Consider the following 12,455-nt stretch of genomic DNA (forward strand, 5'->3'; position numbering starts at 1 on the left):
TTGTATTTTCTGCCTGTGACCATGGGCTACAGAATTTAAAATATTACCTAAACAAATATGGTTTTAATTAGAAGGCACAAACTAAATTTGTTTGCCCCCCCCCCCCCCATGGATTTTCTTCCCTGTTTGAGCATATGCTTCAACTTTCTTTCTCTGCCTCAAATAGTACAGGAAAGATTGTCATACTGAGTAATGTAGCCAGACATACTACTAATTTATTTCAATGAAATGATTTCCCAGTTGCCGTCCAATTTCTCTTCTTTTGTTGATAGTAGCTTTTTTTTTCCATTTTCATTCTTTTTAGGCTCAGTGTGTGGATATATTTGCTATCATTGGCATGAATTTCCCTGTATTAGAGTACAGTCTCCACATCTGCTCCTGGCTCTGTTAGATTGTGTAATTTTCTCTCCTATTCTCTATTGTTCTAAAATAAACCTTCTTACAAATATTTATCAGCATTGTTTTTTGCTATTTAGTTGAAAATGGTACTAGTGCATACATCAATTAAGTATTTTTTCTGTTGTTTGAATAACGCATGCACTTTGTGCATAGCCAGTGTTTCTGGTTGTACACAATAATATGCAGATTTCTGTTCATTTAATTTAGTGCATAGATTATAATTTGTCACTGTATGTGATATTTTTGTCTCTGGTAAATGCATTTATATCTAGTTCTTGCAGTTACTTAGAATAGCTCAGTCGTATTGTACAGACTCAGATTGAAAGCATTTGAAAAACTGGCTAATGGGGAAAATTTGATGTTTGGGGGTGTATGAGTAAGACGGACAGCGTGAAATGCAAAGCTGAATAAAGTGGGCCACCAAAGGTGGCAGAATTAGCACAATGTATGACATAGTTCCATATTTCTAACCTCTCCATTTGGTTGGCTACCAATATATTAAAATGAGAAATTAATAGCTCTGTGATGCTTAAGAATTATTTCAACAGTTCATAACTTATACCAAGCATGTTAAATAGAGCTACAGAAAACACTTCACATTTGAAGGGAAGTGCCAATGCCAGTATCTTTTTAGGTACTGAACAGATTTGAGGTTTGTACTGCTAAAGGTAAAATTTTAATTATGATACAGTTTAAGGATTCAAGTTCTAAATGGACAGAAACATTTTTAAGATATGTCAAGCCAAAAAATTGAGGTTTTTAGAAACATTCATGTAGGCACCTTACAACATAGCTGCAAATTAAGGATTTAAAGGAGGAGATGACAGAATCTGGTGTCAAAGAGGAATGGCAATACAATTGGATGGTGCAGTGTACCATCAGTGATAAAAATGAGAGCTGTGGGGAAGTGTTCAAATGTCAAATGCCATATTTTAAATCTGAGGCGCTGAAGAACACTGGATTGGTGGCACAGAATTTGATGCACTCTACTGGACAAGCAACTTCACTTGGGCAATTTGTGATTTTTTTTTGCTAATTATAACAATTCAACTTCACTTTTACCTTAAATTGAGATACATGCATGAATAAGAAAGCAAATTGTGACTTTTATTTACTTTTTCTTTTATAGGTTTTCGCTATAATGACCTTCTGTCTCCAAGGTTCCTGAGCCTAATTGCTAATCTATCTGGCTGCATAGCCCACCGTCGAATCAATAACTGTTCCGACATCTGTTTTCATCAGAAGTACAGATCTCACGATGGAACATGCAACAATCTCCAACATCCCATGTGGGGAGCTTCTCTTACAGCCTTTGAACGCCTTCTGAAGCCTGTCTATGAAAACGGGTTTAATCTGCCAAGAGGAATTAATCGAGATCGGTTTTACAATGGGTTTCCTCTCCCTCTACCTCGCCTCATTTCAACTTCACTGGTAGGCACTGAAACCATTACACCTGATGACCAATACACACACATGTTGATGCAGTGGGGTCAGTTCCTTGATCATGATATTGACTTGACTGTTGCTGCACTAAGTCTTAACAGGTTTTCAGATGGTCAGCACTGTAGTTCTGTCTGCACAAATGATCCGCCATGCTTTCCCATCTTGATTCCTCAGAATGACCCCAGAGTGCGTAATGGAGCAAGATGCATGTTTTTTGTGCGGTCTAGCCCCGTCTGTGGAAGTGGGATGACATCGTTGTTAATGCAGTCTGTGTATCCACGGGAACAGATCAATCAACTGACTTCTTATATTGATGCATCCAATGTATATGGGAGCTCAGACCAGGAAGCAGAAGAAATCCGGGACTTGGCCAGCCAACGAGGTCTCTTGAAGCAAGGGATAGCACATCGATTAGGGAAACCACTCTTACCATTTGCTACTGGTCCACCAACTGAATGCATGAGAGATGAAAATGAAAGTCCCATTCCATGCTTCTTGGCTGGGGATCATCGCTCCAATGAACATATGGGTTTAACCAGCATGCACACAGTCTGGTTTAGAGAACACAACAGAATTGCCACCGAGCTCCTGAAGTTGAATCCTCATTGGGATGGTGAAACTATTTACCATGAAGCTCGTAAAATAGTTGGTGCCCAGATGCAGCATATAACCTATAGTCACTGGCTACCCAAGATCTTTGGTGACTTTGGAATGAGAATGCTTGGGGACTACAAAGGCTATGATCCTAACGTGAATGCAGGAATAGTGAATGTATTTGCTACTGCCGCCTTTAGATTTGGGCACACACTTATTAACCCTATTCTCTACCGATTGGATGATACATTTCAGCCTATTCCTCAGGGCCACCTTCCTCTTCACAAAGCGTTTTTTTCTCCATTCCGTATCGTGAATGAGGGAGGCATTGACCCATTACTGCGAGGGTTTTTTGCCGTTCCAGGAAAAATGCGGGTCCCAACAGAGCTGGTAAATACAGAATTAACAGAACGCCTTTTCTCCATGGCACATGCGGTGGCCCTGGATCTAGCTGCTATAAACATTCAAAGAGGTCGAGACCATGGGATACCACCTTACAATGATTACAGAGTGTACTGCAATCTAACCTCTGCTCAGGAATTTGAAGATCTGAAGAATGAAATTAAGAATCCACGAATTAGAGAAAAGCTCAGGAAGTAAGTGAGGTTATTATGATGGCTTGGTTACTAATGGTACTGAAATTTCTTGCATAGTGGGTGAAAATTAAGATGTGGACCTACAAAGTGGTGCAGCAAGGAGAACTAGCTACCCAGATTCAATTCCTAAACTCTGCTCTCTGTATGGAATTCACATGTTCTCCTTACGACGATTTAGGTTCCTCAATTAGTTTTGGCTTGCTCCCAGATCCCAAAATGTGCAGATTGACTGTAAACTGTTCCTGGTGTGGGCAGGTGGTAGAATCTTGTGGGTGGGGGGGAGGAGGAGTTGCTGGGAGCAAGAGGACAATGGATTGGAGTTTCTTTAGGATTAATATAGTTACACGTTGGTCAGAGCAGACTTGGTGGGCCAAAGGGCCTGTTGCCATACTATATAACTGATTCTACTAAAGGTGTCAATACAAATGGGGGTTGCTGCTGATTTTAGTATGGAGCTTTATTTGCATCTTATAAACAAAAGCACGGTGTAGCAGGACTGTGGTGTGGAGGATATTGTTCATAACAGCAGTGTAGAAGCAAGCCCACAGTAAAGGCAGCAAGGGGGAGGCAGCCTGCCAATTATTTTGGCCTGGGCATGCAAAGGCCAGCAATGAAAGAGTCAGAAGCTTTCTGGAGGATTGTCAAGGAGTAACTCTAGCCTGCATGAAGTGCCTTCATAATCAGGGTTAGTTTCCCCGGGAGATACAGATGTTTTTGTGAAAATAGGCATTGCCCTTCACTAAGTGGGTCAGAGAAGAGCCTGGAGAACAAAATTCAGAATGTCTGTGTCCGGACAGCATAAAAGCAGGCAGAGTGAAGGTAGTAAGCTTCATTCCCTGAAAGATCTTTGTAAAACAGTTGAGTTTATATTGTCTACTTTCGGCAGAATAGTATACTGCAAATAATGAGGAGTGCTTTCAGAATGTTACTGCTTCAGTTAAAGGACATTAATGATACCACATCTAGAGTATTGGTCACCTGGTATAAAAGAACTGGAATGCATTAGAATCAGTTTGGGAAGATTTACTCAACCAATAATACAAATGGACAAGTTGCCATATGAAGTTGGTTGGGCTAGGTTTGTTACTGCAGAAGGCTGGAAGAGTGAGAGGGACTTGATTGAAACATTTGATAGTGAGAAATCTTGCAGCATGGATGTGTAAAGAATATTTCTTATGGGTGAATGTTTAAAATAGATTAACTGAATTTTTGAGCAACGTTTAAAACAAGTAGCTGAAGAACTCTGCAAGTCAGGCAGCATCTATGGAGAGAAACAGCAGTGGACTTTGAAGGCCAAGACCTTTCATCTGGACTGGAAAGAAAAAGGAAATATAGCCAGTATGAAAAGGGTGGGGGGAGGGTTTGAGACAAGAGTTGGAGGGCAATAGGTTGCTCCAGAAGTGTCTGATAGGCTGGTGAATGAACAGGAAAGTGTAAATGAAAGGTAGAAGTGATAAAGGGCTGAAGAATGTGGAATCTGATAGGAGAGGAGCATGGACCATGGAATAAAGAGAAGGGGAACTAAAGGGAGGGATCTAAAAGTAATAGACCAGTCAAGAGGGCGGGTGAGGGGAAGAGATTGATTGAGGCTGGTGGTATAAGGGGGGAATAAAGGGATAGAGGGGAGTGGTTACTGGAAGTTAAAGAAGTTGTTGTTCATATCATCAGATTGAAGACTAGCGAGACTTCCGGTAGCGCTCATGGAGTGAAGTCGCGTTCTTGACTCGCTCCATTACCTCTGAGTTTTTTCTCTCTATGGTCAGCTATACTTTAATTAACTATTAAGGCATCAATTTTTACAATACTTTGAATTAAACTGAATTCTCTGACAATTGGATGGAACTTAGATCTGCTATGTCTAAGAACGGGAAAGACGGCAAGGATGGTAAACCTCCGGTTAAACCGAAAGCTACGGATCTCCCTCCGACTGAATCACCGGTGACTTTGGAAGCTATATCGGAGTTAATTCAGAGGGAAATTTCAACCTCTGTTAGGGAGATGATTCGTACAGAAATTATGGGCTTTGTTAAAGACCTGATTCATATGGAAATCTCAACTAAGTTCCAGAAAATTGCCGATTTAATTGATAAGATGCAAACATGTATTGCGGAACATCAGTCGGCTATATCTGGTCTTCAAAAATCCGCGCAACAAAGTGAGCTTAAGATGGGGAAAGTCGAAGAAACAATTAATGTAATGAAGAAGAAACTTGACTTTTTGACTTTTAAAAACTCTGACTTGGAATCTAGAATGCGACGGCAGAATTTACGAATGATTGGCGTCAGGGAAGCCGTGGAAGCTAACAACCCTATGAAATATTTCTCCCAACTTTTAAAAGATGCATTCCCTACTGTATTTCCTGACCAACCACCGCTACTGGATCGTGTTCACAGAATCCCATCATACTCGTCTAGGTCAGATAGACCTAGGCATGTTATCTTACGTTTTCATTACTTTCAAGATAAGGAGAGACTGTTTCGATTCGCTCGATCTAAAGGTTTCATTGATTTTTCGGATCTTAAGTTCCGATTCGTGGAAGATTTCAGTAAACCAATCTGGGACCAACGGGTCCGTTACAGATCCGTGATGTCGGAATTCTATAAGATGGATTTAAGACCAGCGCTGCTGTACCCTGCACGTCTAAGGATTCGCATGTTAGATGGAGCTCTTCGTTTTTTTGATTCTCCATCGGATGCCCAGAGTTATCTGGATCAACTTTCATCTTCAACATCTTAATTGCCTTTTTTTAATTTTCTCCGTTGATCGGAGGCTGTGAATTGGTTGGTTTTAACTTTTCTGTGCCCTATTTGGGCAGAAAAGTTTACTTTCGATTTCTTAATATGGCTGCTAAACTTTCTTTTTAACTGCGTCATTTCTTTCTTTTCCCAGGGGATTCTGGGTGGTTACTTCCCTTTTGTCATCTTACGTATTTCCTGTGCGGCCTTAAATTTTGTAGTTTTTTTTAAATTTTATTCTGTTTTGCTTTTTATAATCATTTTATGTTAATAATCCTATTTTTTTTGTTGCTGTGTCTATTCATGAGTTTGAGGTTTATTGTGGTTTTTTTTAATATATACTTTCCGGCTTTTGTTCTGTTCTGTGTGTATTTTAATTGAGCTAACTTTTTTTTACTTATTTTTTACTGTTTTACAATTAGCTGATCCTTTTCATATTTATACCTTTTTTTTAGGGAGCGTATACCGGAAGTCATGGGGGTAGTTTTAGCGCTTGCTTCTTTCTGGCGGGTCTGCTTTAGATTTCGCCTTGGGGTCCTGGGGTGGGGGGCGGTGGGAGGGGCTTCACGTTTTAGTTTGTTTCTCTTTGGGCTATATACATTATTGAAGTATTGGTTACGTCCTTTTCCCCGGTATCTTTTGTATGTTCTGTTTCCTCTCCGGGTCTGTGGGTCGCGCCTATTGTCAATCCTCCTTGTTATGGGTTGACTTTAGGATTTATGGAGTCTATTATTAATTTTGTCTCCTGGAATACTAATGGTCTTAATCATCCTATTAAAAGGAAAAAAGTTTTTAAAGTGTTCCGGAGACTTAAAGCACAAATTTTATTTTTACAAGAGACCCATGTACGGAGGGGGGACAGACTACGTTTTTTCAAATTTTGGAAGGGACAACAATTTCATTCGAACTCCAATGCTAAGATTCGAGGCGTCTCTATCTTTATAGACTCCTCAGTTACTTTTATACAACAGGATATTATCTCTGATCCGAATGGTAGATTTTTATTGGTTAGTGGTTTATTATTTAATAAAAAAGTAGTTTTGGTTAATGTTTATGCTCCTAATATGGATTGTCCGGAATTTTATAAATCATTGTTTGATCAGTTTCCGAATTTGAACGAGTTTTCATTGATTTGGGGCGGAGATCTTAATACCTGTTTATCTCCAGCTTTGGACCGTTCGGCTCCTTTACGGACTTTACCTAATAAATCTGCAAATTTGATTAATTTTTTCCTTTCTGATTCTGGGTCGACGGACATTTGGCGTTTTCTGCATCCTCAGGAAAAAGATTTTTCCTTCTTTTCACATGTTCATCATTCCTATTCAAGAATTGATTATTTTTTCATTGATTCTCGTCTCATTTCTTCAGTGATTAAATGTGATTATGATTCTATAACCATTTCGGATCATGCTCCACTTAAGCTTTCTATTAAAATTATGGCCAATATACCAAACAATAGACAATGGCGTTTTAATTCGCTGTTGCTTCAGGACTCGGACTTTGTTAATTTTATGAATGAACAGATTGAGCTTTTTTTTACAATTAACCATACAGAAGATATTTCGGTTAACACTCTTTGGGACACTTTTAAAGCCTATATTCGGGGTCAGATTATTTCGTATTCCGTTGCTTTGAGGAAGAAACAGAAGCAGGAGGAGATGGTAATTGTGGACAAGATTAAAGAAATTGATAAGAAATATGTTATGGCTCCTTCTGAGGAGCTATACAAACAAAGAACTGAACTTCAAATGGAACACAGTTTACTACTCTCGTCCTCGATTGTAAACCAATTAAAGAAAACAAGAAGTGATTTTTATGTTCACAGTGATAAAATTGGCAAGCTGCTGGCTAATCAATTGAAATCTAATTATGTTAAATCTCAAATCAATCAGATTTATAACCAAAATGATCGATTGATATTGGATCATGTGGGGATTAATCAAACCTTTTGTGATTTTTATTCTTCTTTATACCAATCAGAGTCTCCTCGAGATTCTAAATATATGAATGATTTTTTAGATAAGTTAGACTTCCCTCTGATTTCACAGGATATGTCTTCTTTATTAGATACTTCCATTACAATGGATGAGATTAAGAATGTTATTTTTTCTATGAATCTGGGGAAAGCTCCTGGCCCTGATGGGTTTACCGTTGAATTTTATAAATGTTTTGCTTCTTTATTGATTCCTTGGCTCTATAAGGTTTTTGAGGCTTCTTTGAAACTTGGTAAACTTCCGGAATCTTTTAATAGAGCATCAATTTCTTTAATACTAAAGAAGGATAAAGACCCTGCTCAATGTGCATCTTATAGACCAATATCTTTATTAAATGTTGATTCTAAAGTTTTTTCTAAGTTATTAGCAAATAGACTAGAAAAAGTACTTCCTTCTATTATTTCGGAAGACCAAACGGGTTTTATTAAAGGTCGTTACTCTTTTTATAATATTCGTACATTGTTAAATATCGTTTATACTCCCTCACAAAATGTTCCTGAGTGTGTTATTTCTTTAGATGCCGAGAAAGCTTTTGATAGAGTAGAATGGCCTTATTTATTTAAGGTGCTTGAAATGTTTAATTTTAGCTTGAAATTTATATCCTGGATTAAACTGTTATATTATTCCCCTGTAGCCTCGGTTCGTACTAACTCCTTAAACTCACCTTTTTTTCCTCTCTTTCGTGGTACTCGACAAGGCTGTCCTCTTAGTCCCCTATTATTTGATATTGCATTAGAACCTCTCGCAATTGCTATTCGAGAATCTTTAAATATTACTGGGATAACTCGGGGATTAAAGTCCCATAAATTATCACTCTATGCTGATGATTTACTTTTATATATTTCTAATCCTGAGAGATCCATTCCTGCTGTTTTAGAGTTATTAGCACAATTTGGTCTTTTCTCAGGTTATAAATTAAATCTTAGTAAGAGTGAACTTTTTCCGATTAATAAACATCTTCCCTTATATTATAAATTTCCATTTAAATTGATTAATAATTACTTTTCATATCTTGGGATTAAAATTACTTGTAAACATAAAGATTTATTTAAGACTAACTTTTTACCATTAATAGACCATATTACTCAACTTTCATCTAAATGGTTTCCCTTATATTTAACTTTGATTGGTCGTATTAATGCAGTTAAGATGTTTTTTTTGCCAAAATTTTTATATGTGTTTCAGGCATTACCAATTTTCGTTCCTAAATCTTTTTTTGATAAAGTTGACTCTAAAATTTCTTCATTTATTTGGCAGAACAAGAATCCGAGACTGGGTAAAATACATTTACAGAAAGCTAAGAGAGATGGAGGTTTAGCATTACCTAACTTTAGATTTTATTATTGGGCTATTAATATTCGACATATGAAATTTTGGTTACTTGATCGGGACATACTATTTATTCCTAAATGGGTAGCATTGGAATTACAATCTGTTCAGGGTTATACACTTGGTTCTATTTTAGGTTCCTCTCTTCCTTTTGATTCGAAACGTCTTAAGCAGGTCTCTAACCCGATAGTTAAATATGCTTTGCGCATTTGGTTTCAATTCAGAAAATTTTTTGATCTTAATCAATTCGGGTTAGCGATTCCTATTTTAGGTAACATATTTTTTCCTCCCTCTTTTACGGATCGCGCTTTTCAAACTTGGAAGACTAAGGGTATTTTACGGTTTTTGGATTTATTTTTAGATGGTTCCCTTATGTCTTTTGAACAATTATCTAACAAATATAACTTATCAAGAATACATTTTTTTAGATATTTACAAGTTAGAAATTTCCTAAGTACTATACTTACTTCCTTTCCAATGCTTCCTCCTATATATATTTTAGATTCGATAATTAACCTTAATCCATGTCAGAAAGGTGCATCGGCTATGATTTATAATATTATTATGAAACTTAGGAAAGCTCCATTTGATAAGATTAGGGTAGATTGGGAACAGGAATTGGGGCTTACCATTTCTGTGGATGATTGGGGGCAGATTTTACAATTAGTTAATACTTCCTCTATTTGTGCTAAACATTCCCTAATTCAATTTAAAGTGGTTCATAGAGCACATATGTCCAAAGATAAGTTAGCGCGTTTTTACTCGCATATTAATCCTTTCTGTGATAGATGTTCGGGGCAGATAGCCTCTTTAACTCATATGTTTTGGTCTTGCCCTACTTTGGAAACTTTTTGGAGAGATATTTTCAATATTATTTCTAAGGTATTAAATATAGATATCTCTCCTCACCCTATTACTGCTATCTTTGGACTACCTAAAATTTCTAGTAATCTTTCCCCTTCAGCCCGTAGAATGATTGCATTTCTTACTTTAATGGCGAAAAGATGTATTTTACAACATTGGAAAGAGCTTAATGCTCCAACTACCTTTTTTTGGTTTTCTCAGACGATTTTATGTTTGAATCTGGAGAAAATTAGAAGTAACCTTTATGATTCTTCATTTAAATTTGAACAGATTTGGGGACCTTTTATTCGATATTTTCATTTAATGTAATATTTACCCTTCTTGTTTTCTCTTCACTGTTTTAATGGAGGTCGGGATTGAGGACGTGATTTTAAGTTTAACCCTGTTTGGTTTCAAGTTAGCCCATTGCTTTGCTTTGCTTTTAGTTAGTTGCACGGTGGGTTTTTTTTTGGGGTTTTTTTTTTCTTTTTTTCCATTGATATATATAAAATCTAGTATACTATTATGTTATCTTGGTTTCTTATGCTTAAATTACATTGTTTGTAGTATTTTCTTTTTGGTATTGTTATCTTTTGGAATTTTATTATACTTTAACATTGTATTAATGTTTATATGGCTTACCTTTTTTGTATACTTACTCAATAAAAAGATTTAAAAAGAAAGAAAAAGAAGACTAGCAAGATGGAATAACAAGGTGCTGTTCCTCTATCTGCGCCTACCTTCAACTTAATTAGAGAAAACCATGGACAAACATATTGGTATGGGAATGGGGGGTGGAATTAAAATATTGGCCACAAGGAGATCCTGGCTATTGCGTTTAGAAATGATGGAGGTGATGGAGAAATATTGGATATATAATCTCATGGGTTAGTAAGTGAGGATTGGGTAACACTAACCCCGCTTATGTCTGGGGAATGGAATGGAGTTGAGTGCAGATGTATGGGAGAATGGGGGCTTGTTTCCTAAAAATGGAGGATATTGAATCCTCTGGAGTAGAAGGCCTCATCGCAAGAGCAGACACAGTAGCAATGGAGGAACTGAGAAAAGGGAATTGTGTTCTTGAACACGATGGAGGATTAGGTGTTTTTGAAATAATGGGAGATGATGGGTTTGTAGAAGATGTTAATGGATAATCTGTCTCCCATGCTGGAAGCAGAGAGGTCAAGTAGGGAGAGAGAGGTGTCCTTGCAAGTTTTTTTTCTCTAAAAGTCTTTGGATCTCTCTTTCTCAGTGGAGGATAGAAGCCAAGAATTCTGAATATTTTTCAGGTGGATGTATTTAAACAAGGAGGTGAAAGGTTACCACAGGTAAATGAGTGTGATGTTGAGCTCACATGACTATTAAATAATAGAGAAGGCTTAATGAATCAAGTAACCTGGTGTTACTAATTTGTATGTTTATATGACAACTTCAAATGTTCCAAACTCTCCCTCAACAAAGGTTAATATGCTGAAAACACTAATAATGTAAGGAAGCAACATCTTTGGAGGAAATTAATATTTTCAGAATTGCAGATCTATTGTTAATGCTATGCGAAACCTTTCTCTTCCCTCCTTTTGAATTCTATAGTTTATATGGTACACCGTTGAACATAGACTTATTCCCTGCTTTAATGGTGGAAGACCTGATACCCGGAACCAGGCTGGGACCAACTCTTTTGTGTTTGTTATCTACTCAGTTTAAACGCCTTCGAGATGGTGACAGGTAATTAACAGTCTCTATTGTGATTATTTGTTTATTTCCTTTGAGAAACTGCTCCAACATTATAAACTCAAACTCACTGGTATACAATCCAGCTGCAGTAGGTAAAAATAAAGTTTATGGGCCAGAAGACCCTTGCTTTCAAAGCTCGTCTACACTGCTACAACAGTCAGATGAGTTAAAGATTAGCTAGGATTCTTAGTCTTTACAACTTTCCAGAGTTACTTGCTTGAGCTTGAGCATACATGTTGAGCACAAAATCTTATTTCATTCCACTGAAGGTACCTACTGCATTGTTGTTCCTGATTGAACCACCTTGCCCAGAGTGTAAAGGTAAACTGATACTTGGTGAACAGGATTGGCTTTATCTCTCATCTGTTGATCATCAGCAGGCTTCCAAGTGCACACTGCTTGAACTCGTTTGAATGAAATAATTGAAAGGTACAATGGCACCCCAGCAAGAAAAAAGTACCATGAGAAAAATAGGAAAGCAAGGAGTAAAATGAATACTTTTTGTCATGTTTCATGTAATTACTTTTTTTCTATTCATCCAGTTATTATATTTTAATTAATCCCATATGCTGTATATTTAAATGAGAGGAGAAAAATATAATTAAAGAAGTGGCTGTACCCAGAGCTGACTGCTGTGATGAAAATTCTTCCTCACAAGAAAATAAGAAACAGCAGCAGGAGTTGTTCTGCTCTCCTGTTGATTGATATTACGGTAGATCTGATCATTAGCTCTCTGTTTCCCAGACTGATCATAGAGTTAGCATACAGATCAAAAATCTCTCTGATTC

General features: G+C 37.2%; 1 protein-coding gene across 2 annotated transcripts in view; it reads left to right on the forward strand.

Annotated features, from left to right (window-relative positions):
- The window catches only part of LOC134340914 (peroxidasin homolog), a 294,279-nt gene that overhangs the window by 245,603 nt on the left and 36,221 nt on the right, over nt 1-12,455 (forward strand). For both annotated transcript variants that reach the window (XM_063038509.1, XM_063038513.1), the window contains 2 exons: nt 1,529-3,032; nt 11,524-11,658. In XM_063038509.1, the coding sequence (XP_062894579.1) occupies nt 1,529-3,032; nt 11,524-11,658 (1,639 nt within the window). The remainder of the gene's footprint in view (nt 1-1,528; nt 3,033-11,523; nt 11,659-12,455) is intronic.

This window comes from Mobula hypostoma, chromosome 2, assembly GCF_963921235.1.
Source record: "Mobula hypostoma chromosome 2, sMobHyp1.1, whole genome shotgun sequence".
Taxonomy (NCBI): Eukaryota; Metazoa; Chordata; class Chondrichthyes; order Myliobatiformes; family Myliobatidae; genus Mobula; species Mobula hypostoma.